General features: G+C 38.1%; 1 protein-coding gene across 2 annotated transcripts; it reads right to left on the bottom strand.

Moving 5' to 3' along the window:
- Positions 1-6502: 6502 nt before the first annotated feature.
- On the bottom strand, positions 6503-21577 carry LOC110215021 (neutrophil collagenase). 2 transcript variants are annotated; one of them, XM_020996187.2, is made up of 11 exons: positions 21498-21577; positions 20916-21161; positions 18979-19223; positions 17688-17836; positions 17474-17599; positions 13870-14031; positions 13141-13258; positions 12403-12536; positions 9859-10018; positions 8494-8597; positions 6503-8048 (listed from the first exon to the last, which is right to left on the bottom strand). In XM_020996187.2, exons 2-11 carry the CDS (start codon positions 21018-21020, stop codon positions 7945-7947), a joined length of 1407 nt encoding a protein of 468 aa, XP_020851846.1. In that variant the 5' UTR covers positions 21021-21161; positions 21498-21577; the 3' UTR covers positions 6503-7944. The 2 variants fall into 2 exon arrangements, with proteins under 2 accessions (XP_020851846.1, XP_020851849.1); XM_020996190.2 differs by lacking the exon at positions 21498-21577 and adding an exon at positions 20058-20123 and having other exon boundaries at positions 20916-20997.
- Positions 21578-22935: the final 1358 nt, after the last annotated feature.

Consider the following 22935-nt stretch of genomic DNA (forward strand, 5'->3'; position numbering starts at 1 on the left):
TTTATTGCATTGTATTCTTTTGGTTAATATAGATAATTTTGATTGGCTTACATATTTGTACTGAATTAGAAATTTCCCAGAAAGTCCTTACATCTTCAAGTACTCATTAAACATTTCTCTCTCATTTGTTTGCAAAGTTGTTTATTCAACGTAGTCCAATACATCAAGCATCTATTTCTTCATTGCCTAGATACAACAATGACTCCTAAAGTAGAGCCTGGGGCCATCTGGGGGACCATGGCCCGATTCCAAGGGGGCAATGGACCAATCAGAAAGTGTGAAAATGACTTTGTTTCCCATATACCTTGTGTCAGCCAATCCTGGGGTTTATCTCCAACACAACTGTGCTGACCTTTATCCTTTAATATTCTCTGTTCTTACTCCACTCTGCAAATTCCCAACCTTCCCACTTCTGCATTGGCAGTTAGCCCCTCAGGGTAATCATGGAGAAGGATAGACCTAATGGTTACCAGTAGCAGTAGCAAATGTCATGGAGAAATTGATACTCCTCCTTTTCCCCTGGATTCCCTTGTGGCTGCGGCAGGTGCCTCTTGAAGGGTTAGCTCTGGTTCCAGGGCAGTGACCAATAAGTTAAGAAAATACCACAATCCTTTTTCATTTTGAGTGGGACAGAATGAGTTGCAAAGGATAAGCAGGCATAGCTTGATTGCAATATGCATTGTAAGGCCTATTACATGTTTCTCTTCAAACCCACCTCTCTTCTGAACCTGAATACTGTATTTTTAGCAAGGGCACTGCCATCCTTCTATTTATCCAGGTTGTCTTTTTGGTGTCTTCACTGTAATCTCTGTGTCATATTTAATCATCACTCTCCTTCACCCCACATATCCAATCAATTCCTAAATCTTATTGTTCTTACTTTAACAACATTTGTCAAATCCATCACCTCCTCATCATTCATCACCCTAGTTCAGGCCCTCATCACCTCTTGCCTGGATTATTGTGATAGCCTCCTGGTTGGTCTTCCTGCTTAAAGTCTCTTTCTACTCCAATCCATCCTTCAGTCCACAACCAAAGTGATTTTCCAGGTCTGATCATATAATTCTCTCTATTCAATAACCCATAAAACCCCATTCAATAAACTCCAGTGGTTTCCAACTTGACTTCAAGATCTAATATTATTTCATTTTTACTTCAGCATTTTACATTTATTTTTGGCATAAGTTCTATAATGTAAATAATTATTAGTATATCAATATACAATATATAACAATATATATATCCGAGGTATATGCTATTTTTTATAACTGATGGGGATGCACATTAAAAAAAATGGAGACTGCTTACATAGAAGATCACAAGTCATTGTGAGGGAAAAGGAAAGGAAGAAACAATGACAGAGCCAATCTCTTCTTTGTTGAGTATGACTTAACAGATTTGGAAAGAATGATGCCAGTATAAAGTTTTAAAGAGAGAATACCCTATCTTTAATTGAAGATTTTGGCTTTGATCTGCTGGGTTACCTAAGAGGCGCTTTGTTATAGTGGAAATAGTTCTGGCCTGGGAGTCAGGAAGACCTGAATTAAAATGCAAGATAGCATAGTATAGTAGAAAGAACATTTTCTCTAGAGTAAAATAATTTGAGTTCAAATTTTCTTCTTGCTCCTTAACTATATAACCTTGGAAAAAGACGATTTCAAAGAGACCAATTTTCATGAACTGATGTGTAGAGCAGAAACAAAAAAAACAGTTTATACTTTAAGATTATTATTGTAAGAATGGACAATTCTGAAACATGTAAGAACTCTGATCAACTAAATGATCAATTGTGATTCCAGAGGACTGACAAAGAAGAACACTGACTACTTCATGACACAGACCTGATGGGCTAACATGCAGAATTATGTTTTTGGATATGACCAAAGTGGGTATTTGTTTTTCTTGACTATACTTATGTGATATGAGTCTTTCTTTCTTTCCTTCTTTCCTTCCTTCCTTCCTTTTCTTCCTTCCTTTTTTCCTGTCCTTCTTTCTAACTTTTACCCCAATGTACGGAGGGAGATGGAAAAAGGGAAAAAAAGAATGCTAAAAATTGAAAAATTCTCATAGGCCTCAGTTTCCCTAACTGTAAAATGAAGATGCTGGACTAGGTGACCCCCTCGGGTCCCTTTCAGCTCTATATCTATGATCCTATAATAAGTAATATGAAGTCATTGTAGGCTCCTTAACCCTACTGGTTTGTCTTATCTTCTTCCCCCAGGACATTTTCTGAGGAAATTACAAAAACACCACCACTACCAAGGATCTCCTCTTCTTGATCCTAGGTTCTCTTATCTTGTTTAATTTTCTTTTCTTCTCTTTTAGGATAGACATAAGAAGAAACTTTCTAACAATCAGAGCTATCTCAAAGTGGAATGGGCTGCCCCAGGAGGCAATGGATTTCAATCCACTGGAGTCTTTCATGCAAAGACCAGGTAACCACTCTCTTGTGGTAGAGAGATTCTTGTCTAAGATACAAGTTGTACAATGTAGCCTCTAAGTTCCCTTGCAACTCAGAGACTCCAGGATTCAAAAATCCATTTGTCTGCCAATATCATATTCTATATTTTCTTTCTCAATGATGTTGATGAATGAAGAACCTTCTGAGATATGTCCAGTGACTTTCCAGTCCATGTTCCCACATTATAGTCCCCAAGAGAAAGCTGAAATTTTACATTTAGACCTTTGCCTGATTCATGTCTGTAAGGGTTCAATGTTCTGGATTTTCTCCACTCCGGGTTTGTAAAGATACAGTGCTTCCTTCTGGGTCTTACTCCTTATTAGTCTCCCTTATTGTATTTCTCTGAACTCTTCACTCACTTCATTTCATTCCCTTTTTTCACTGTTTTCTCATTACTGCCACTAGGCAGCATTTGGGTGGCTGCCATCATGACTTTTACTCCCGAGTCCTGATAGCATTCTAATTTGCTTCAAGGCAAGTTAGAGGAAAGGGACATAGGAAAGACTATCTCCCCTTTTCAGTGTATCAAATAGTTTGCCTAAAGTTATGTAGTTGTTTCAATGGCAAATAAAAATTATGATTGTTGTTCACTTACATCAGTTGTGCCTGACTCTTCATGACCCCATTTGGGGTTTTCTTGGCAAGTCACTTAACCTCTGTTTGCCTAATCCACTGGAGAAGGAAATGGCAAACCATTCCAGTATCTTTGCCAAGAAAGTGGATTTTTTTCATGTGTGTGAAATTTTTCTAGAATCCTAAGCCCTGTTAAATAATTGAAAGGGGAACATTATAGTACTTGATATAATATGAAATATGACTGCTTTGACTATGCATATTGTAGTATGACCAACAGGGAATTGATGTCAATTTTCTGACTGGGCCAGCAGATTGTTGGGTCGATTGGATCAATCCAGTGAGACTTTGGGGTTTGGGTTTAAGCCAAGGAAGATACACACACTTAACCCTGGGTTGATTGGCAAGATACTGGCCTGGAACATGTTCATTTCATCCATAGTGGCCTATAACCCACAGATTACTGAAATAGCTCAGTATCAGCTTCAACTGGGAGTCCCAGCTCAATCGTCCTTGACTGAGGAATCCATGTTAAAAGCTCCAAGCAATATTTTAGCTCTCAGAGTCTTATGGTCCAGGAAGTGTCACCATTCAAGGATGTCACAGTTAGTGTTATCGCTCTCTCTGGAGGCCACTAGGGATTTTCCTTTGACACTGATCAAAATCAGGAACCCCTGGGTAGGTAAAATAGCAGCTACTTAAAAGTGCAAATTTTAATAAAGTTTCAAAAGTTCCAGTCCTGAACCATTCAGCTTTTCCCAACATAGTCTTATTTCTAAGCCAAGCATCATAGATGCTGCTGTTTTTCCAGCTCAGTTTTCTATACCAGTGAGTATAGGTGATGTGGGTCATCACAGGGATCACCAGCTCAAGCCTTTGCATTCCGTCCAGCATAAAACATACATCCTCAGAAAACATACACATATACCCCAGTGCCATTATCCCATGTTCCACCTTCTCTCGCCTTTTTCCTTCTCTTTCTAAAGTTCTAATTCAGGCTAAATTCCTGGTCACTTCCTTTATTGGCTGATTCTTCAACTCCTATTATAGTCTCCCTTGGCACCTGGAGCTTCAAAATACACCTTTGGAATCTTTGAGGTGAAAGCACCTGAGACACAAGGTTCTTGGTTCATCCCACCCTTTTCTTGTTAAGTAATGGAGCAGAGTGGTCACTTAATGACTTATTCTAGACTAACAAGAAACCAGTCTGGGGGCTTGAAACTCACTCTCCTAACTTCCCCATACACAGTGGTGGATCTATGTGTCTGTTGATAGATAGGTTTTCCTCTTGATTTATTCTTAAATGGAAGTAACTACTAATAGTCCAGCACAACTTATGAAAGGGACAAACTTATTCCCTGTCTCAACATTTGCCTGTTAGCAGACAAGATCTCCAAGGTAAATATTATTTTTTGTATTCTTAGGAGGCTATTAATATTGTAATTATTGATCCATATGTTTTTAATGAAAATAACAAAAATTGAGTTGTTGAATTGTTTTTCAGTAGTGTCTGACTGTGACCCCATTTGTAGTTTTCTTGACAAAGATACTAGAGTGGTTTGCCATTTCCTTCTTTTGCTCATTTTACAGATGAGGAAACTGAGGCAAATGGGATTAAATGATTTGCCCAGGGCCGCATAGTCAGTAAATGTATGAGGCCAAATTTGAACTCAGTCTTCCTTGAATCCAGGCATGGTGCTCTATCCTCTGTGTCAACTATCTTCTAGCTATTTTAAGATGGAATATAATAATTTATATTCCTTTCATCAGCCTATGCAATAACAATAGCTTTTAGGAAACATGGAAGCACAGTCTCCCAGGGTGATCGAAGAGATAGCTTTCTTTTATTAGCAGGGTTGGACCTTTTTTGCTCAAAACTGACCTGAACCCTATTGCCCTTCAAATCTGCAATGTTTGAAATACAAATAGTGTGATTTCTGCCCCTCCCCCCATTTGACTTTCCAGACACATATAGACTCTAGCAATGGGGAAAATGATTATATATGACAATTATTAAATTTCAAGACTTACATTTGGATAAAACTAAAACTTTCCCTGAAAGTCTGTGTATTCTCAAGGGAAAGAGACAAAGTCTGGAAATGTGATTTCATTGGTATAGGGAATTCTCGGGGAAGGAACCCTCTTCTACCAAGAAAAATCAGTGTCTTCTCTGCTACTTAGAGGCTTATAGTATTTTCTAGAGCATTGAGAGGTAAATGACTTGTTCAGGATTTGTCAAAGGTGTGACTTGAATTCAGGTCTTCCTAGCTAGTTTTATAAACACTATGCCATACTGGTTCTCATGTACTTTCTTATTTTATTTTATTTTTAATTTATGGAATAAAGCAAGCATTTCCATAGCATTTATATGGAATAAAACAAGCATTTCCATAGCATAATAAAAAGACAATTGTACATGAAACTACAAATCTACTACACACAACTTGATATTCCTTTCAAATATACAACAAAATTATCATGTAATTTTTCCCTCCCCCTCTGTTCTAGAGATGGCTATGATTAAATACAAATAGGTATATTATGTGGGTATGTATGTAAAACTATTCTCTACATACTTCTATTTATCAGTTCTTTCTCTAGATGCAGATAGCATTTTTCTTAATATGTCTTCTAATAGTTAATTTGGGTGCTTATAATAGGCAAAATAACTTATTCTTTCAATGTTATTCTTAAAACAATATTGCTGTTATGGTATTCAAAATTCTCTTGGTTCTGCTCATTTCTCTCTTCATTATTTCGTGCAAGTCTTTTCATGTTTTTCTAAAATCATTGAGCTCATCATTTCATATAGCAAAGTAGTATTCCATCACAATCATATACCACTTCTTCAGCCATTCCCCAATTGATGGGCAACCCTACAATGTCCAATTCTTTGCCACCACGAAGATAGCTGCTACAAACATTTTCGAACATATAGGTTCTTTTCCGTTTTCCCTAATCATCGTTGGAAAGAGATTAAGTAATGGTATTGCTTTTTTAAAGGGTATAAGTAGTTTAATAACTCTTTTGGCATATTTTCAAGTGTTCATCAGCATATTCTTCCTCTACAAAGATTTCTGAAAAGTAACAATAAGCTCTTCCAGTTTGTTTTATTCAGTCTATCTTATTGAGGGAGATCCAGATAGTGCACCATTTTACTGGTAACTTATTAAAAAGGCCTAGGGGTGCCACCAGGGAAGAAGAATCAGTTGAGCTCTGAAGTCCCTTTCTGAAGCAGTATTCATATTGCCCATAAGGAGCTCACGGAGCCTTACTCTTGGCATGTTCCTTATTCTAGAGACCAGAAAAGTCAACCAGATGTCCTATAATTCTCATTGACCCAATAAGACCCAATAAATACGGTAGTAATATTCCGATGAATGAAAACCAAATTGAAAATATAAGTTAGTCATGATTTCAATCAACATTTGATTTTGAAATCAACTTCAAATTTTATCTGAGTAGAAATAAAGAGGAAAACAAATCAATGATTTACTCATTATAAAAACTTAGAAACATGGAATATATATAAAACAGACTCATGGTTACAGATGTTTAAAATTCACTCGATCATTGACATGAAACAGTATGTTGATTCATTAGTATATTCCAACAATTAAAAATAAAACATTGTGAGACATTTAATATTTGAATGTTATTTCTAAATCCCATTCAGAGGTGAGAAACCTGTGGCCTTGAGGCCACATGTGACCCTCTAGGTCCTTAAGTGTGGTCCTTTGTCTGAATCCAAACTGAATCCAAATCGTAGAAGGGGATTTGTTCCCCACCCCTGTCTAAATACTCTAGATAATATTTTCGAAAAAGAGAGTCAATAACAAATTCACGAAATATAGAGTAGTTTAATAAACTTAACAAACTTCTGTTCAATACTGGGTGACTAAAGACTGGTTTTTCTTAATGTGATAAATCCTTTTTATTCATCATGGGTAACATTGAGAATTAGAACAACAAAAGCAGCAACAGTGAATGCAACTAACATATGAGAAACAGCAAGCTGAAGTTAGAAACATGAAAAGCACGAAAGGAAGAAAGCCTCAGTTACCCTCACAAACTAGGTTAAGCCCCATCTATAGGACTGCATATTTTTTCTCCGCCCTCAGCAATTTTCCTCACCAACTCCAGCCAGATTCAAGGGAGTCATGAAAATCAATCACCTTACTTGTGGAGGACTACACAGGGAAAAATGGCACTGAATCTCCATGATCCCGCGGGGCCATGGCTATACCCTACACCAACCTCCTTTCTCAACCAATACAGAGCGCTATGTGTTTGGGCATCAAGTCCAGAAAATCAATATATCAAGAACCTCTGATTTCCTCTGTGCAAGAACTCCTTTCTTTGGGGGCAGATTCCAGGTAATTTATAGCTTGTGGTCCTAGAGAGTTACTTAAAGCTCAGAAAGGATAAATTGCTTGTTCATAGTCACATAGCTAGTAAATGCCAAAGCCAAGACTGGCACTTTTTGACTCAGCTCTTTCATACTCAAAGTGTAGCACTATACAACCTCTCTATCTAGCAATGTATGGAAAGTAAAAGGGACTTGTGGGTGTCAAATATCTTAAGGATCAGATAATGGATTGCCAAAATGACAAAGAATGTATATAAAACAAGGACTCACCGGAGGACTATTCTGACTAAGGATCACTTGTTAGATAAAGAGTATATGGCTTGATTACAATTGGGTCAGGATATAAAAGTATTGATTAATCCTTATTCCTTACTCACAATTGAAATTTGAAACAAGCACAGGAACTGGAAAGATGGCAGAAGACAATAGTAATAGACAAAAGTGAAAAAGAGGCCTTAAATCTTCACCAATAGATTTTTTAAAACTACTTGTTGATACTTCTAAAATACACTTTACTTCCAGCTTACATTTTAGTCGTATTCTATCTACAATTTAACAACCAGTTGCTTCTTCCCACAGCAACAATTCTTTTAGCATGGAGATCAAATTTATGGTATATTGGTCCAATAAAGAAGTAGAAATAGTCTAGGGGGAAAAAGGAATTGAGTAGTTAGTTACCTTACAATTATGTTCAAACTTTTCAACTGGAGGAAATTATGACACTTGTTTCCAGACTGACTTTTCTGAATGTTATGTCTTTTATCTGGACCTGTGATTTCACTGATGTAGGCAACACCTAGTGTGGAAATTCCCTTTGCCAGTATAGACTGACAACTTCCTTGTAACTTATAGACTTAGTGCCTGATGCACTGAGAGGTTAATGTGACTTGCTTCTGGTCACAGAGCTAATATGTGCCAGAGGCAAGACTTGACCCCAGGGATTCCAGACTCTGTCTGGCTATCATACACTATGCTATCTATGCTGCCTCTGAGGGTATTTGGTTCAGACCTATCTTCACAGGGCCTCTCAATGTTATTTCTGAAAGTATACTTTTTAAAATGCTCTCACCAGATAGGTATTTCTACTTACGATCTTTCTGGAAAACAGCATCCACACTGCTTTGCAACCCTTGAAATTTATCTGCTATATTTTTAGGATAACCAGGATCCATGGCACGTCTTAGATTATCATATCTGATAAAAAATAGATAAAGGTTTATAATAAGCAGCTCACATATAAAGTATACTTTATGTTTTTCAAAATACATTTTCTTATTTGATCCTCACGAGTATCCTGGAAGATAAGTGGGGCAAGGTATTTACACACATTTTACAGATGAGAAAGCTGATCTACAGTGTGGCCAAGTGACTTGTCCAAGGTGAAGTAGTCAGCGGTAGAATCAGCACTAGAACCCTAGCCTCCCAGTGTCTGTGTTATTTCTTCAATAAGAGATCTTATGATTTACAAAGTTATCAGTATACCCGCACAAAACATTGCATGAGCACATTCATGTTTGTGCTTAATACTACATTGGTGTGAGAGTTGTGGTCACCAAATTCTCTGGGCCATCTGAAAAATATTTGCTTCAAAAGATTAGAGTTGAATCCCTAAGAAATGAGTACTTGCATTGCATTACTCTTCCTTTCTATTGTACCACAGTGTTTCAGCTCAGCCTGATGTGTTTTCTTCTCTTATAGAAGCCACCATTCCACTATTTGAATGAGGAATTTGTAAAAAAAAAAAAAAAAGGAATTTTCACAGATCCTAGCTTTACAATGACAACATATAAATCATGGAAAGAGCACCGACACAAGAGTCAGGACACCTAAATGACACGACACTTTATTATTTTGATGTAGCCATCAATTCACTGATATGGTCACTCCCTCCATGAGTATAGGTCAGAGCCCTTCCATATCATTTCATCCTTTGTAGTAATCCATATCACCAGTAACATATTTTGCACCACTTTTTGCATACAAGTCATCATCATACTACATAAAGAAAATGAGGTCCACAGACATAAAGTGAGCCCAAAGTCACATGACCAGTAAGTGGTAGATCTGGAACTTTAGTCCAAATTCTTTGACTCCACAGTCACCACACTACTTCATCCCCTTTGTATTATTTTTCATTTTGAAACTTCTGAAATAGATATTCCATGACTTCTAACTATATATTATGGCACCTGGAGAATATTAGTATTGAAGAGATAGCCTTTTGTCTCAAATGATCCCCAAATAGCTATGCAATCCTAAACAAATCCCTCACTCTGTTTCAGTCAAACACCAGAGGACCTTGTAGCAACAAACATTTAGTTCCTCAGAAATCACTAGAAAATGGAATTGCCCATTTTCCTCTGGATTTTTTCTTGTCAAAAAAAGAGCAAAGATGACTTCTTCTCATCTCAGAAAACAGATTTCAACTTCTGGATATGGAAATATGTACTCTTACCTCCAGTATTGGTTCTTTACAAAGAAATATGTTTTTCCATAGTTACTATATGAAACAGCTGCATCTATGGCTTGCACGGTTCTTGGGAAGCCAAAATTGGAGATATGTCTGGGAAAGCCAGGCCTGATTTCATAGCCAGATAGCGCCCAGTACTGGTTACCTATAAATAGTGATGGGAAGCCATTATGTAAAACTCTTCAATTTCTCTGAACAGTTTCTATCACAACTTGTCTCATTGCAAATCATTATAAAAATGAAATTAGACCAAATGTGTGGGTTTTTAAATAACCAAAGGCATACCCATACTGCTAAGCATAATTACCAATATCTCTCATCACTTGCATAATAAAAGCCAAATTCTTTAGCTTGGCTGTCAGTGATTTGGCCTTTACTTACCTCTTCGAAATAATTTCCAATTAATCCTCTCTGCTCCAATCAAACTGATCTACTGAGCAAACAGTGATTCCTGTTAACATGCAGAAATGATTGCCATAATAGCCCCTCTGCTCATGTTGTTTTCTCTATTGGGATTGCCTCCCTCTCTGCTCTTTTCATTTCAAAGTCAGTGCCTTCCTTCCAGCCCCAGAAAAAGAGCTGGTTCCCTCATGTAAATACCTGTAGGTTTTGTGGCCTTAATTATCTGTTTGGCACTTGGTCCAGATTTATTTGTTAAATTACCACTTAGCTTTTATGATGCATAGTTTAACCAGCAAGACTGTAAGTTCTTTGAAGACAGAGGTAAGGTCTTATCCTCATCCCTACCCCAACACACATGCACACACATGGACACGTATACACACACACACACACACACACACACACACCCCTTAGCTTAGCACAGGGCCTTCCTTGCAAATAGCAGGAACCCAAAGAATACTTTTCAATGGTGGTGATATAAATTCTTTGTCTTGCTAATACCTATAAAAGAACTTTTGTTTTTGTGGGAGACTTCACAGGGTTAGACACCCTGTAAGAAGAAACTAGATTTTCCTTTCTGGTACTCTCAATGTTATAGCCAGCCAGCCTTTTGTCTGATGATTTGGTCTTAGACATATAGAAATGTGGTGAAGCTGGTGGTTATCTCCAATGTCAGCTTCCCATTTGTAGGTTCTCAAAGAATCTCCTATTGTCCTTGAGAAAAACCCTAAGTGAAATTCTATACCTAATAGTGTACAACTTTTTTAGCTCAAACTTTGAAGCAGCATAGCATAGTAGGTTAAAGTGCTGTCCTTGGAATCGAGAAAACCTGAGCTCGAGTCCTGCCCCTGATATAAACTGGTTGTATGACCTCTTAGTGCCCCATGCCCCATTTAACTCTCTATGACTCTAAATTACAAGTGACCTGCCAATCTACATGAGTGTAGGAAGTTTCCACACTACATATTCTCCATACTTGTGAAAATCAGAGAGCTAAACCCCAAAGTTTAGGTGTTAATGTATAGTAAAGTAGTGGACTACTTTGAAAAATTAATATTAGGGTAATTAGATAATTAATAAGAGGAACTGTTATGTTGATTATGGGAATATTTCAGGCAAATAATCCAGAATCATATTCTCTGAGCTTGTATAGTGTCATCCTAACTAGATTTTCCAAAAAACAGTTCAAAACCCCACTATGAAATGATAAAAAATTATCGCATCATGTAAATGGTATGAACAAAGTCAGGCCAGGCAAAAGTTGGGGCAGCTAGGTGGCACAGACTGCCAAGCTTGGAGTCAGGAAGATTCATCTTTCTGAGCTCAAATCTGGCCTCAGACACTTACTAGCTGTGTGATCTTAGGCAAGTCACTTAACCCTGTTTGCCTCAGTTTCCTTATCTGTAAAATGAGTTGGAGAAAGAAATGGCAAATTGCTCCACTATCTTTGCCAAGAAAACCTCCAATGGAATCATGAAAAATCAGATGTGACTTAAAAACGACTCAACAACAAGATTTATTTTCAGTTCAGTTCAATATCTCCATCCTCTTACTATGCAGTCACTCTACTCAGGCACCCAGTGAGCTCATACTGCTTCAGCTGACAAGAGCTTCCCACTATGACACCTTTAAGGGCGGGAGAGAACATCATGCTTCCTGCCAAAAGTCAAATATAGCTGATATAGCTCTTTGGATCATTCAGTTAATAAGCATTTATTAAGTGCTATGCCATATGGTGTGTTAAACACTAGGGATACGAATACAAGGAATCAAGTCTCTACCCTCAAGGAGCTTATATTCTAATGGATAGGTATTAGATTTGGAATTTCATTAATAAAAGGTATTTCCAGATGAAGAAAATATCCTCTTCTAATGCACCTTTTCTGCAACTTCTGGCCTTAGAGAGTTGCCTAGAGCACTGATAGGTTACGTTCAGGGTCATACCACCAGTATGTATCAGAAGTGGACTACTGAAAAAAGTAACTTCTTTAATTCCTTATTCCAAGGTCTAAAATTGCAGATTCTTGACATGGAGACATGGGAAAGGACAATAAATGGTAACTGAAACTAGGTCATGCCTCTCTTTGGGCAGGAGTAGGGTAAGAAGAGAAATCTAGCTGCAGTTACCTTTAAATAGAATGACTAGATCCTTTTCATCATCCTCATAAGCAGCTTGTATCCCAGATGGTAATGATGGCCAGAATAAGGAAATCTTATGGAGTTCAGGCTTTGGTAGTTGGTTGTGCTTTCGCCAAAAGTACCTGATGAGAATTTTTGAAAAAAAGAAAATAAAATTAAGGTTGGCAGTAACAGTGTCTCTTTCAGTAAGTGAACCAAAATGGATGTAACAAAGTTGATTCTGGTTATGTCTTATAAAGGACTGATTAACCAAAATCATAAACTGACATAAGAAATTATCTTGTACCAAATGCTTCTTGCATCTTAAGCTATTCCACAAAGATATCCGTAATTGTTCTTTTTTTCTAGAGCAGAGGTTAGCAAACAATGGCCCATAGACTAAATATGGCCCTCTGCCCATTTTTATACAGCCTGTGATTTAAGAATGGTTTTTACATTTTAAAAGCTACTATAATTCTTAGTTTGGAGGCATACATAAACAGTCAATGAGTTACATTTAGCCCATGGGTCATAGTTTGCCAACCCCTACTCTAAAGGTTTAAAGCAGTGTAGACACAACCACGATTTCCAATGAAAACCATAACCAACCAACCAATAAAACAAATAGAATAGAAAGGAAAAGCAGAGAATTAGGTTATGAGTTAAACCTAATCACTTATTTTTAAAATGCGTTTGGATACATCTACAAAATAGAAAGTTAAGGGAGGTATTGATTCAGCTTTATACTTGTCTTTAAAGATTATGATTTCTCCACGGAGAGTGGTAATTGCATCAAATGTCAATTGCGGGTCACAGGTTCCTGGTGTAGTGGGTCCAGTAGGTTTGACTGAATTATTCGAAACACCTTAAAGACAATATTTAAAGAGGTAGGTTTTAAAAAGTGAAGAGTTACAAGACTACTGTGAAGCTTCTTGAGGTAATCTAAGAGGGAAGGCTCTAGCAAGAGAGGCAGGTAGTGAGGACACCAGGGAAAGACCTCCTGGAGAGATAGGATTTGCCCAATCCTAGTGGGAAGAATGTCTTCACCTCAATCCAATTCATTATCATATACTAATTTAAGGCTTTTGATGTAGCCAGCCCCTAGGCCATCACACAGGTCCAATACACCACATCCTTTTGGAGGAGGGAAGGAGATTATACCTGGAGTCAATGGTGTTGCTAAAGCAGAAATTCGACTCCTGCCCGCATGGCAGCTTTTACAGTAATTGCTAGAAGAGCATTAGTTGAGCCATTTTAAAATAAGCTCCTTGGTATCAGCAGCTTGAAAATGCTAAAGGAAGCTGACTTATGGAGAGAATCTTGAAGAGGGTAAAAGGTAAGTTCTTCAGAGCCTATGTAGACACCACTTCTAGGGTCCTCCAAACAGAAAAATGGGCATGGGTCTCAGCTCCTAACTGAATCTATGAACCAGTCCCTAAGAATAGCTATTCACAGAGGAGAATTGCCATCGCTTACCATAGAGAAACTGAATGCCATCAATATCATCCTGTGGCAGTACATAAGTGCTGGGTTCAGAGAAGGAATAAGTGGGGAACATCAAGGCACCAGGATCAGTGGAATGAGAAAGGCCCAACGAATGGCCAAACTCATGAGCAGCAACAAGGAATAAGTTGTAATCTGAAACAAGAGTGTGGTCATAACTTTCCCCTATATTCAAGACTACAGGGGGGCAGCTAGGTGGGATAGAGCTTTGGCCTTGGAGTCAGGAGGACCTGAGTTCAAGTTCAGCCTCAGACACTTGACACTTACTAGCTGTGTGACCCTGGAAAAATCACTTAACCCCAACTGCCTCACCGGGGAAAAAAAAAGACTATAAGAATCATGAATATAGGTGCTGACATGTCCAAATCAGAAATGCCTAAAGATGCCTCATTCCACCCTATGTTTAGGAGTTTATTCACACATAGAACCAAGCAATGGGAAGTAGATGAATCCAGGCATTCTTGATATGACTTGAGAATAACCTAGTGCATTTTTCTCATGGAATGTTTTGAAAACTAACTCCCTCATTTAACATGACAACAATGAAGCAGCAGAAACATGATGTCGTTCATCCGCAGTCACAAGGTAGTTAGAGGCAGATTTAGGACCTGAAATCAAGTCTCTTGACTTCCAGTTCAATATTCTTTCTGTTGTATGTCATTCAGCCTTTTTGTTCCTTTTTTTGTTCTTCCTCTACTCTTTGGTCTTTCACATCCTTAATTCTCATTGGTATAATCATGGCCAACTTCAGAATATGAATGAGAATGGGTATCCAGGGTAGGCACAGAGGGTCAAAGGAAACAGTAATTTTGACATTTAGTCTTATTCTGCATTGCATTGTTCTATACTTCTTTCTTTCCAGCCTAATCTCAAAACCTTGTTCCTCAAACAAGACACTCCATCTCCTAACTTAGGGCATTTTCACTGACTGTTTCCTATGCCTGGAACTAACTCTCTTCTTCTTCAGCTCTGCCTCTTGGCTTCCTTCAAGTCCCAGCTAAAATCCTGGCTTCTATTGGAAGCCTTTCTCCATTAGTCTTAATTCTAGTGCCTTCCTCTGTTGATTATCTCCAATTTATGCTATATATAGCTTGTTTATAGATAGTTTTGCATGTTGCCTCCTGCATTAAACTTCGAGCTCCTGCTGTCTTTTGCCTTTCTTTGCATCACCAAAGCTTAGCACAGTGTCTGGCATACAGTAGTTTATATACTGTGTTTATTGACCAACTAACTAAATGTAAGTTCTTCTTATTATACAAACTTTCTATTGCAGACAAAATAGTCTACTGGTTTTCCTCAGAAAATGCCTTTGTGTTTTCCCACCCTCTACCTGTAAAGACTGCTTGGAATTCTGTTTACTTAAATCTTAAATCTCATCCATCTTTCAAAGCCCATTTCAAATATTGTCTCCTCCATGATGTCTTCATATCTCTTCCCATATCCTCACTAGCTTATAATAGTTATTCCATTCCTCTGCACTTGTACAGCATCTATAGTATTTCTCAACCCTCCAACCCATCCGCCACACAGTTGCCAAACCATCATTCCTAAAACACAGAGCAGACCATGCTTTTATCCTACTCAAAAATATTTAAAGGCTATCTGTTGCTGCTGGGCTAAAATATAAAATTCTTGGCTTGGAATTTAATAATTAATTATCAATTTAGTTATCCAAGCTAATTTTATATGATTCACTTTCATACACTCACCATCTGGTCAAATTGGCATCATTGGTCCTTTTGGGCGACATTTCATTTCCATCTTCTACAGCTTTACACAGGTTACCTCCCAATTCTAAAATCAACTCTCTTCATTTTTGTCTCAGTCTTCCAAGCTTCCTTCAAAGCATGGCTGAGGTGCTATTTAAGGCCCTTCCTGAGTCCTGAAAGTTGTTAGTATACTCTCCTTCCTGAAATTCTTTATCATCAATCATAGATCTAGAACTAGAGGGATCTCAGTGGCACCTAATTCTATCCCCTCATTTTACAAATAAGAAAACTGTAGTCCAAGAGATTGTAACCTTCTCATGGGCACACGAATAATAAAAATCAGAAGCAACATTTGAACCCAAGTCTTCTGATTGCGAAGTTGGTATTCTTTCTACTATACCGTATTGCCTCCTATACTTTGGGCCTACTTATTTGTGTATAACCCCAGTAGAATATAAGCTACTTGAGGGCAGGGGCTACTTTGTTTTTATCTTCATATCTCTGTAGTCTAATACAGAACTACACAAATATTTTTAGTCCAAGTCTATGATTTCATCAATGTCAAGAACTCACGCTGTGGAAATACTTTCCACCACTCCAGATCAGTAGCTTCTTTATAATTCATAGTCTAAGAAAGTTGCCTGGGCACTAGAGGACGAGTAACTTTTCTATAGTCATTTAACAGCTATATATAAGAAGCTAGACTTCAATATAGCTTTCCTGATTCCAAGGATAACTCTTACCTCTCTCTTCAATAAACTCCAATGCCTCCCTATTACCTTCAGGATCAAAAATAGTCTTCTATTTGTCTTCTAAGCCTATACAGCCTTTCCTTCCTACCTTTCCAGGGAAAAGGATGAGAGCCTTCTTATTCTAGCTAGTGCTGCTTTTGAAAAGCCAGTGATTTATTGAATAGGGACATATTTGGGCCATTTCCTTTAGCGTACCCATTAAGTCTTTCACCTCAGTGAATTTATCTGGTGCTTAATGACTATTTAAATTTGGTTAAATTTAATGAGAGAATGTTTAAACTATATAAATGAAATGATTAGATATTTTCCTAATTGAGACTATTTCTAAATGCTTTGCATTTTTTAGTATCACGAATTGGTGGTATGGTATCATGGAAAAAATACTTATTGGAGTTAGAAGAATGGGTCTGAATCCTGCCTCCATCAGTTACTAGCTGTGAAGAAGTTATTTCCTTTCTCTGAGACTCAATTTCTTCATCTGTAAAATTAAGGAGTTGGACTAGCCGGTCCCTTTGTCCCTTCATTAAAAAAAAATGCTCAGTTAGCATTTGTTAAGCACCTACTGTGATTCCAAAAAGGCACAGAAGATTGGAATTTGCATGGGTGGAAAAAGTATACATATAGATGGTTTACATAGATCATTGAAGTATTGGATTCAATTTAACAAGCACATAGTAAACCCCTTTTATGTTCCAGGCACCACATATGTATGTGTGTACATGTAAAAAGGGAGGAGAATGAGGTGGACAAAGATAGCTAAGACACAAGTTGTTCATAAATCAAGTGATCTTCTGGGCTATGATTATACAAAAAGAAACAAACAAACAAAAACAGACTGGAAAACTGTCTATTGGTTGGAGTCTAAGGGAATTTTGTTGTTAGTCATTCAATTCAACCCCTTCATGTTACAGATGGGGAAATTGAGGCTGAAAGTGGTTAAGTGACTTGTTCAAGGTCACAAAGCTACTGAGTCAAAGGTAAGATTTGAACCTGGGTCCTCTGACTACAGAGCCTTGTTCCACCTTGATTTTCCAGAAGAGAGATGTTAAAAGAACTGTGAGGAAAAAAAAAACGCTCTCAAAAGTATCAATTTGGAAACTATTTTTTGTAACTTACCCCTGGAGTCCTTGGTCCAAGTTTCATCTTCATCAAAATGAACATCTCCTCCAATTCCCTGGCCTGGTTGAAATGCATGTGCAAGAATCCCATTGGGACCATCAAAGGGTGAATTGTCACCATGATCTGTAATCGAAACAAAGGCAATGCTGAGCCTTCCATATTCTCAGATTGGCCAAAGAGACTGCATTTAGCATGACAAGGTTGCTATTACCTCCTCGGACAAAAGAGATCTTTATGTCAGCTTCACCCTCATAGATCCTGGTGAACTTCAGAAGTGATGGACCACTCCAAATCTGTATGGCTTTCTCAAGGGCTGAATCCACATCAGCTTGTGACATATCTTGTGTGTAGTCTATAATGCTTTTAAATGAAAGGGATTGGTAAAAGACTTATCAACATTAAAGTCATCATATTAAGCATTAATCACTTTGTGATTTCTTTTAGAGTTAGGTGGGTACTTGTTTTATCCTTTTTTCTAGATAAAAATTCCTTGTAGGTAGGGTCATAGAATCAGAGATCTGTCACTGAAATAGAGGGCGTCTAGGTAGCATAGTGAGTAAAGTGGCAGGTTGGAGTCAGTAAGATTCATCTTCCTGAGTTCAAATCTATCCTCAGACACTTACTAGCTCTCTTAATCCTATTTGCCTCAGTTTCCTCATCTGTAAAATGAGGTGGAGAAGGACATGGCAAACCATTCTAGGATCCTTGCCAAGAAAACCCCAAATGGGATCACGAAGAGTTGGACGTGACTGAAACAACTGAACAGCAAAAAGCTGAAGTAGACCTTAGAAATCATCTAGTTGAACTTCTCATTTTACATGTGAGAAAACTAAGACCTAGAGACATTAAGTGACTTGCCCACTGTCACACAGGTAGGAAGTAGCAGAGATGGATTGGAACTCAGGTCTTGTAATGTCATATTTGGTGTCCTTTGTAGTGCACCATACCACAATGCCATGGTTCATCCTTGTATCCTTGATTTCTAGCATAGTGCATTGCATAAATTAAGCACTCAACAAATGCGATAAATGAATAAATGAAGTCAAGTAGTTAATGTCTCACATGAGTTCTCCTTCCTATTTTTGGAAAAAGTGGTATACTATATTTTCCATCACTCTTTGGGAGAATGTCAGGCTATGAGACAGTGAGAGAGGAAGGTACAAGTAGGTGCTAGACCAAAAGGGTGAAAGTGCTAAGATGACAGAGTGGGAAAGAGGAGATGATAATATAACCGATTTCCCCATTCAAACATCAGCTTATCAGATACGGTGAATATTTAGTGAATTGCATAAATTTGAATTAGATTGTCCCCAGTAGTAACTAAACCTTTCCTTGGTGGCAAGCAATTTGGATGCATGGACAGATATCTTCGTGCTATCAAGGTACCACTTAGTCCACTAGAGAATTAATTCATTAAATAACAGATATGGGGGAGAAAGGATCCTGTATAACTTGTCATTTACTCTTTGTATGCTATCATCCTTGAATACAGGAAACTTTACCTGTATGTAATTTCATTCCGTTTCCACTTTGGATTTCCTTCAGTCAGCTTGTATTCAATTGCATCAGGAACCCCACATCTGGGCATTTGCATCACTTCCATGGTTTCTTCATCTGTTTGTCCAGTCTCCTCCAATCCAAAAAATTTCTGCATTTCTTTAAGCTTTTTAACTAAATGAGTGCTATTCTTCTGCCGTTTTATCTTATCTCCACTTTTTGGCATATTATAAAAGTTCTCTAGATACCTCTGTTCAAAGACAAACATTAGAAATCTTGTCTGAAATCTCTGTGCAGTTATGTTTTCTGAATTATCCTTCCTCCAGGTGTAGAAACCCAGGATGACCTCCGCTTTCACATCAACTGTGCTCTCTGGAAATGTAAGGACAGCTACAGAGAATACCTCTCTTTCTATAGAACTTGAGCCAAAATATATGTTTCTTGGAGTGCAAATCCATTGAGGACTAACATGACCCATGCATAGACTTTGACTATGAAATCATGTGACCAGAGAACAAGCAGACCCAAGCTTACATCCAAATAAGTGCTGTCACTTTCAAAGTAGTCACCTTGGAAATCTATGCACTTATTCTAAGGATACTAAGAACATTTCTTAGTGGGGCACATTGTGGGCATGTAATAGATACTTAACAATCAATAACAAAAACACTTCATCGTGTGTGTGTGTGTGTGTGTGTGTGTGTGTGTGTGTGTATCAGAACTATGACCACAATAAGATAAACAGGAATTTTTACTAGGGTACTAGTATGGACAAGGGCATACCACTGGGAGATCATGCTTCCATACTTTTCCCCATGCTAATTGCTGTCCTGGATTTTACCTTGCAGTCCTACACAGGCATTAGTTGGAGCTGCTCCTGAGAAAACACCTTGACTGCCTTCCACCCACCACCACAGTATTGTCTTGCTTCTGTCTTATGATTGTTTCTGCTCCTCTCTGGGGGCCTATCCTCCTTCTTCCACATCAACTAAATTTATTCTACCATTTCAGTTAGTTATGGCTCTATGCAATATTGTTTATAGAAAGTTATTTTAGGAAAATTAAAGAGAAACAATGATATCACCGAACATGTTGAATGCTTGTAGCAGTTTCACTAATTCCTTTTTTGTTGTGATGTTGAGCTTTCATTCTGTGAAATAATGGAAAAAATCCCTTAGATCTACTTTTCTATTGACTACTATGACTTATAAATAGACCCTAAATCTGGTGAGTAGGCACTCTGATTCCACTGCCAGGATCTACTGAATTGATTTTTCCTTGTTCTACTTTCATGGCTCTAGATTTCCTTCTGTCCCTGGCTACAAATGAATTCTGTGAATGGGAAACCAGTTAACAATAATAACAAATAGCATTGTGTAGCTCTTTTTTTTTATAACAACCTTGTAAAGGAGGGAGTGCAAGTGATCCATTTTACAGAGAAGAAAACTGAGGCTCACAGCAGTCAAATGATTTTCCCAAGATCACAGAGTCAGTGAATAAGGGAATCACAACTCAAATCCAGGTCTCCTGGCTTCCAGTACATCATATTACCCTTCTATGAACATGTGGGTATGGGAGGGTGGGTCGTGGGAGGAGACAGGAAATCCTAATTTAGATAAAAGAATTTTCATGTAACAAAAAATAAAAAAATAACTCACTGTAAAAGGTTCACAGTAAGTAGTACTTGAGCTACAGCATTTTTATAAATACTAAAGGCATGGCTAATTTTATTTTCTTCTCTCTGGGGGTGGAGGAGTGTGAAGAGACAATGTTCATCATCTTTAAATCTTCTAAATCATGAAGCTGAACCTAAACCAAAATCCAGAGAGAATAGTCTCATTCTTAACATTCATATTAGGACATTGCCATTGAGAAGGGAAGCAATATCCATTTCACTTCCTGAAAACAAAAAATCAGTAGGTCATTCACAACCAGTTTTTACCTGAACAATTGCCATTTTTTCCTCCTCAAGGCTCTTAGGAGATACAGGAAAAGCATTTGAAAGCTGTGGGTGAAGTAACAGGAGAAACAGAAGGACCTTCTTCATGTTTGGTATGACTTCCGTTCCTTTCTCCCAACAGATCTTTCCCTGCTAGGGAAGTCCGGCTCTCTGGGTGAAGACCTTCTTTGCTTGCTTGCTTGGGGCTCATACCCTCCTTTGTCCCTTGTTAATGTTCTCTTTATAGACCTGATAAAGCAATGTCCAACATGATGGTTTCTTCAGAAGTTGTGTAGCAACCCCAGCTTGTTACACTATCAATTTTGTAATTTTTATTCTGTGATTTATCACAAGGAAGGGGGGAAAAAAGAGGCTTTCGACAGAAAAAAAGAGATTTTTTTCTTTGCTTCCTGGATTTTTCTATAGGCTTTTTCAGTCAGATGTTCATCTCAGCAAAATTTACACCTGCAAGAGCTCTACATAGGAGCAGGAAGTAGCTCTGATAGTTTTTAGACAAAAAGTAGAAGTTTCCTCCTGCATATATAAGACACTGGGACAGGTAAGGTGTGCTTGCGTGCCTCCTACCTGTAGCGTAGACTTCTTGGGTTCTGTCCACCTCATTGTACATGAAAAGATTTTGTGCCTAGCCACAGGGCCATGAAGATAGGAGCTGTGCATTGGGGGAAATGAAAAAAGAATTTTTTCAATGATGGAATCAAAAACGGATAATGATGAGGGACAAGATTAAAAGGGCCCTAAAGAATTAATCTCTAAAGGTAGAATTTCAAGTCCTATGAAGGTAAGGAGGGTCATAAGATCATAGATTTATAGTTGGCAAAGGTCATTTCGTCCAACTCCCTCATTCTGCAGATGAAGAAACTGAGATCAAGGGAGGTTAACTGGTCAGAACTCCTTGAATCATGTTTTCCTATCCAAGGTAAGTTAATTCACTCAGTCTTGAGACTCCATTTCTCCAAGGGCTGTGCTAAGCCAATAAATGGATGGGCAACTAACTGAAAACTCACCTAACTCACTGTATGTAGAGGCAATGCTTCTCATCCCATCTAGTCATCCAGCAGGATTCCTGGGCCTACCTAGTGCTGAAACATTGCTCAGTGCCTCGCTGTCAAACTCAAGGTCCACATATCTTTCCACCTGTTGTTGTTATTCTGGGAACAATATTCAAATTAATTCTATCACAATTGCTAGAAAGCTTCCCCGGACCAAAACTCACTTCTCAGGCCAACAGTACTCCTTTCTCTTATTTCTTTCATGGGAATATAAACTCCTTGAGGGCAACAGCTGTCTCATTTGCCTGCCCAGGGCCTAACACGATGTCCGGAATGTAGTAGGTGCCTAATAAATGTCTGTTGATTGGTTAATTGGCTGGTTACCCACTGTCACAGAGAATCCCCACTGTATCATATTCCGGATAGTTTTTGTTAGGGAAGCCCTTGCGCAGTACTTTTTAAATTACAGCCTATAAGCAATAGCATGGTCTACTTGATATAAAATCAGCTCCTGTATCCTCCCAGATTGTCTACCATGAGTCTTGTTCATGGTAGATACTCAAGGAATATTTATTGAATGAATGAAAACACATACATATGTTGCTGTTATCTAATTTGTTTGAGATAAGCCTTCAGATCCTTTGTAATATTTGCTGGGAAAACTTTGACCACTTAGGAGCTGGGACTTGAACTAGATTCATGTGGCGGCTAGGTGGTATAGTAGATAGAGTACTGAACCTAGAGTCAGTGAGTAAATATGCATTAATATTTAAATTAGTTAATCTAGCACATGCTAGGAATTCTGATAAATACTGGGGATACAGAGCAAGATAAAAGACAACCCCTGCCCTCAAGGAACTCACGCTCTCATGGGGAAGACCACATACATATAACTATGTACAAACAGACTAAAAGCAGGATAAGTAGTAAATAGCAGAGAGAAAGCACTTAAGTTCAAAAGGATTCTTGTAAAAGGTGGGATTTTAGCTGGGACTGGAAGGAAGCCAGGGAAG

Source organism: Phascolarctos cinereus, unplaced genomic scaffold, assembly GCF_003287225.1.
Source record: "Phascolarctos cinereus isolate Bilbo 61053 unplaced genomic scaffold, phaCin_HiC Scaffold_726;HRSCAF=1367, whole genome shotgun sequence".
Classification (NCBI taxonomy): domain Eukaryota; kingdom Metazoa; phylum Chordata; class Mammalia; order Diprotodontia; family Phascolarctidae; genus Phascolarctos; species Phascolarctos cinereus.

Coding starts and splice junctions, on each gene's coding strand:
- LOC110215021 (XM_020996187.2), bottom strand. CDS start 21,020: ATGAAGAAGGTCCTTCTGTTTCTCCTGTTACTTCACCCACAGCTTTCA. Junction 14,032..17,473: donor TTGGACCAAGGACTCCAGGG/GTAAGTTACAAA, acceptor CTCTTGTTTCAG/ATTACAACTTATTCCTTGTT. Junction 10,019..12,402: donor TCTAGTCATTCTATTTAAAG/GTAACTGCAGCT, acceptor CACTATTTATAG/GTAACCAGTACTGGGCGCTA.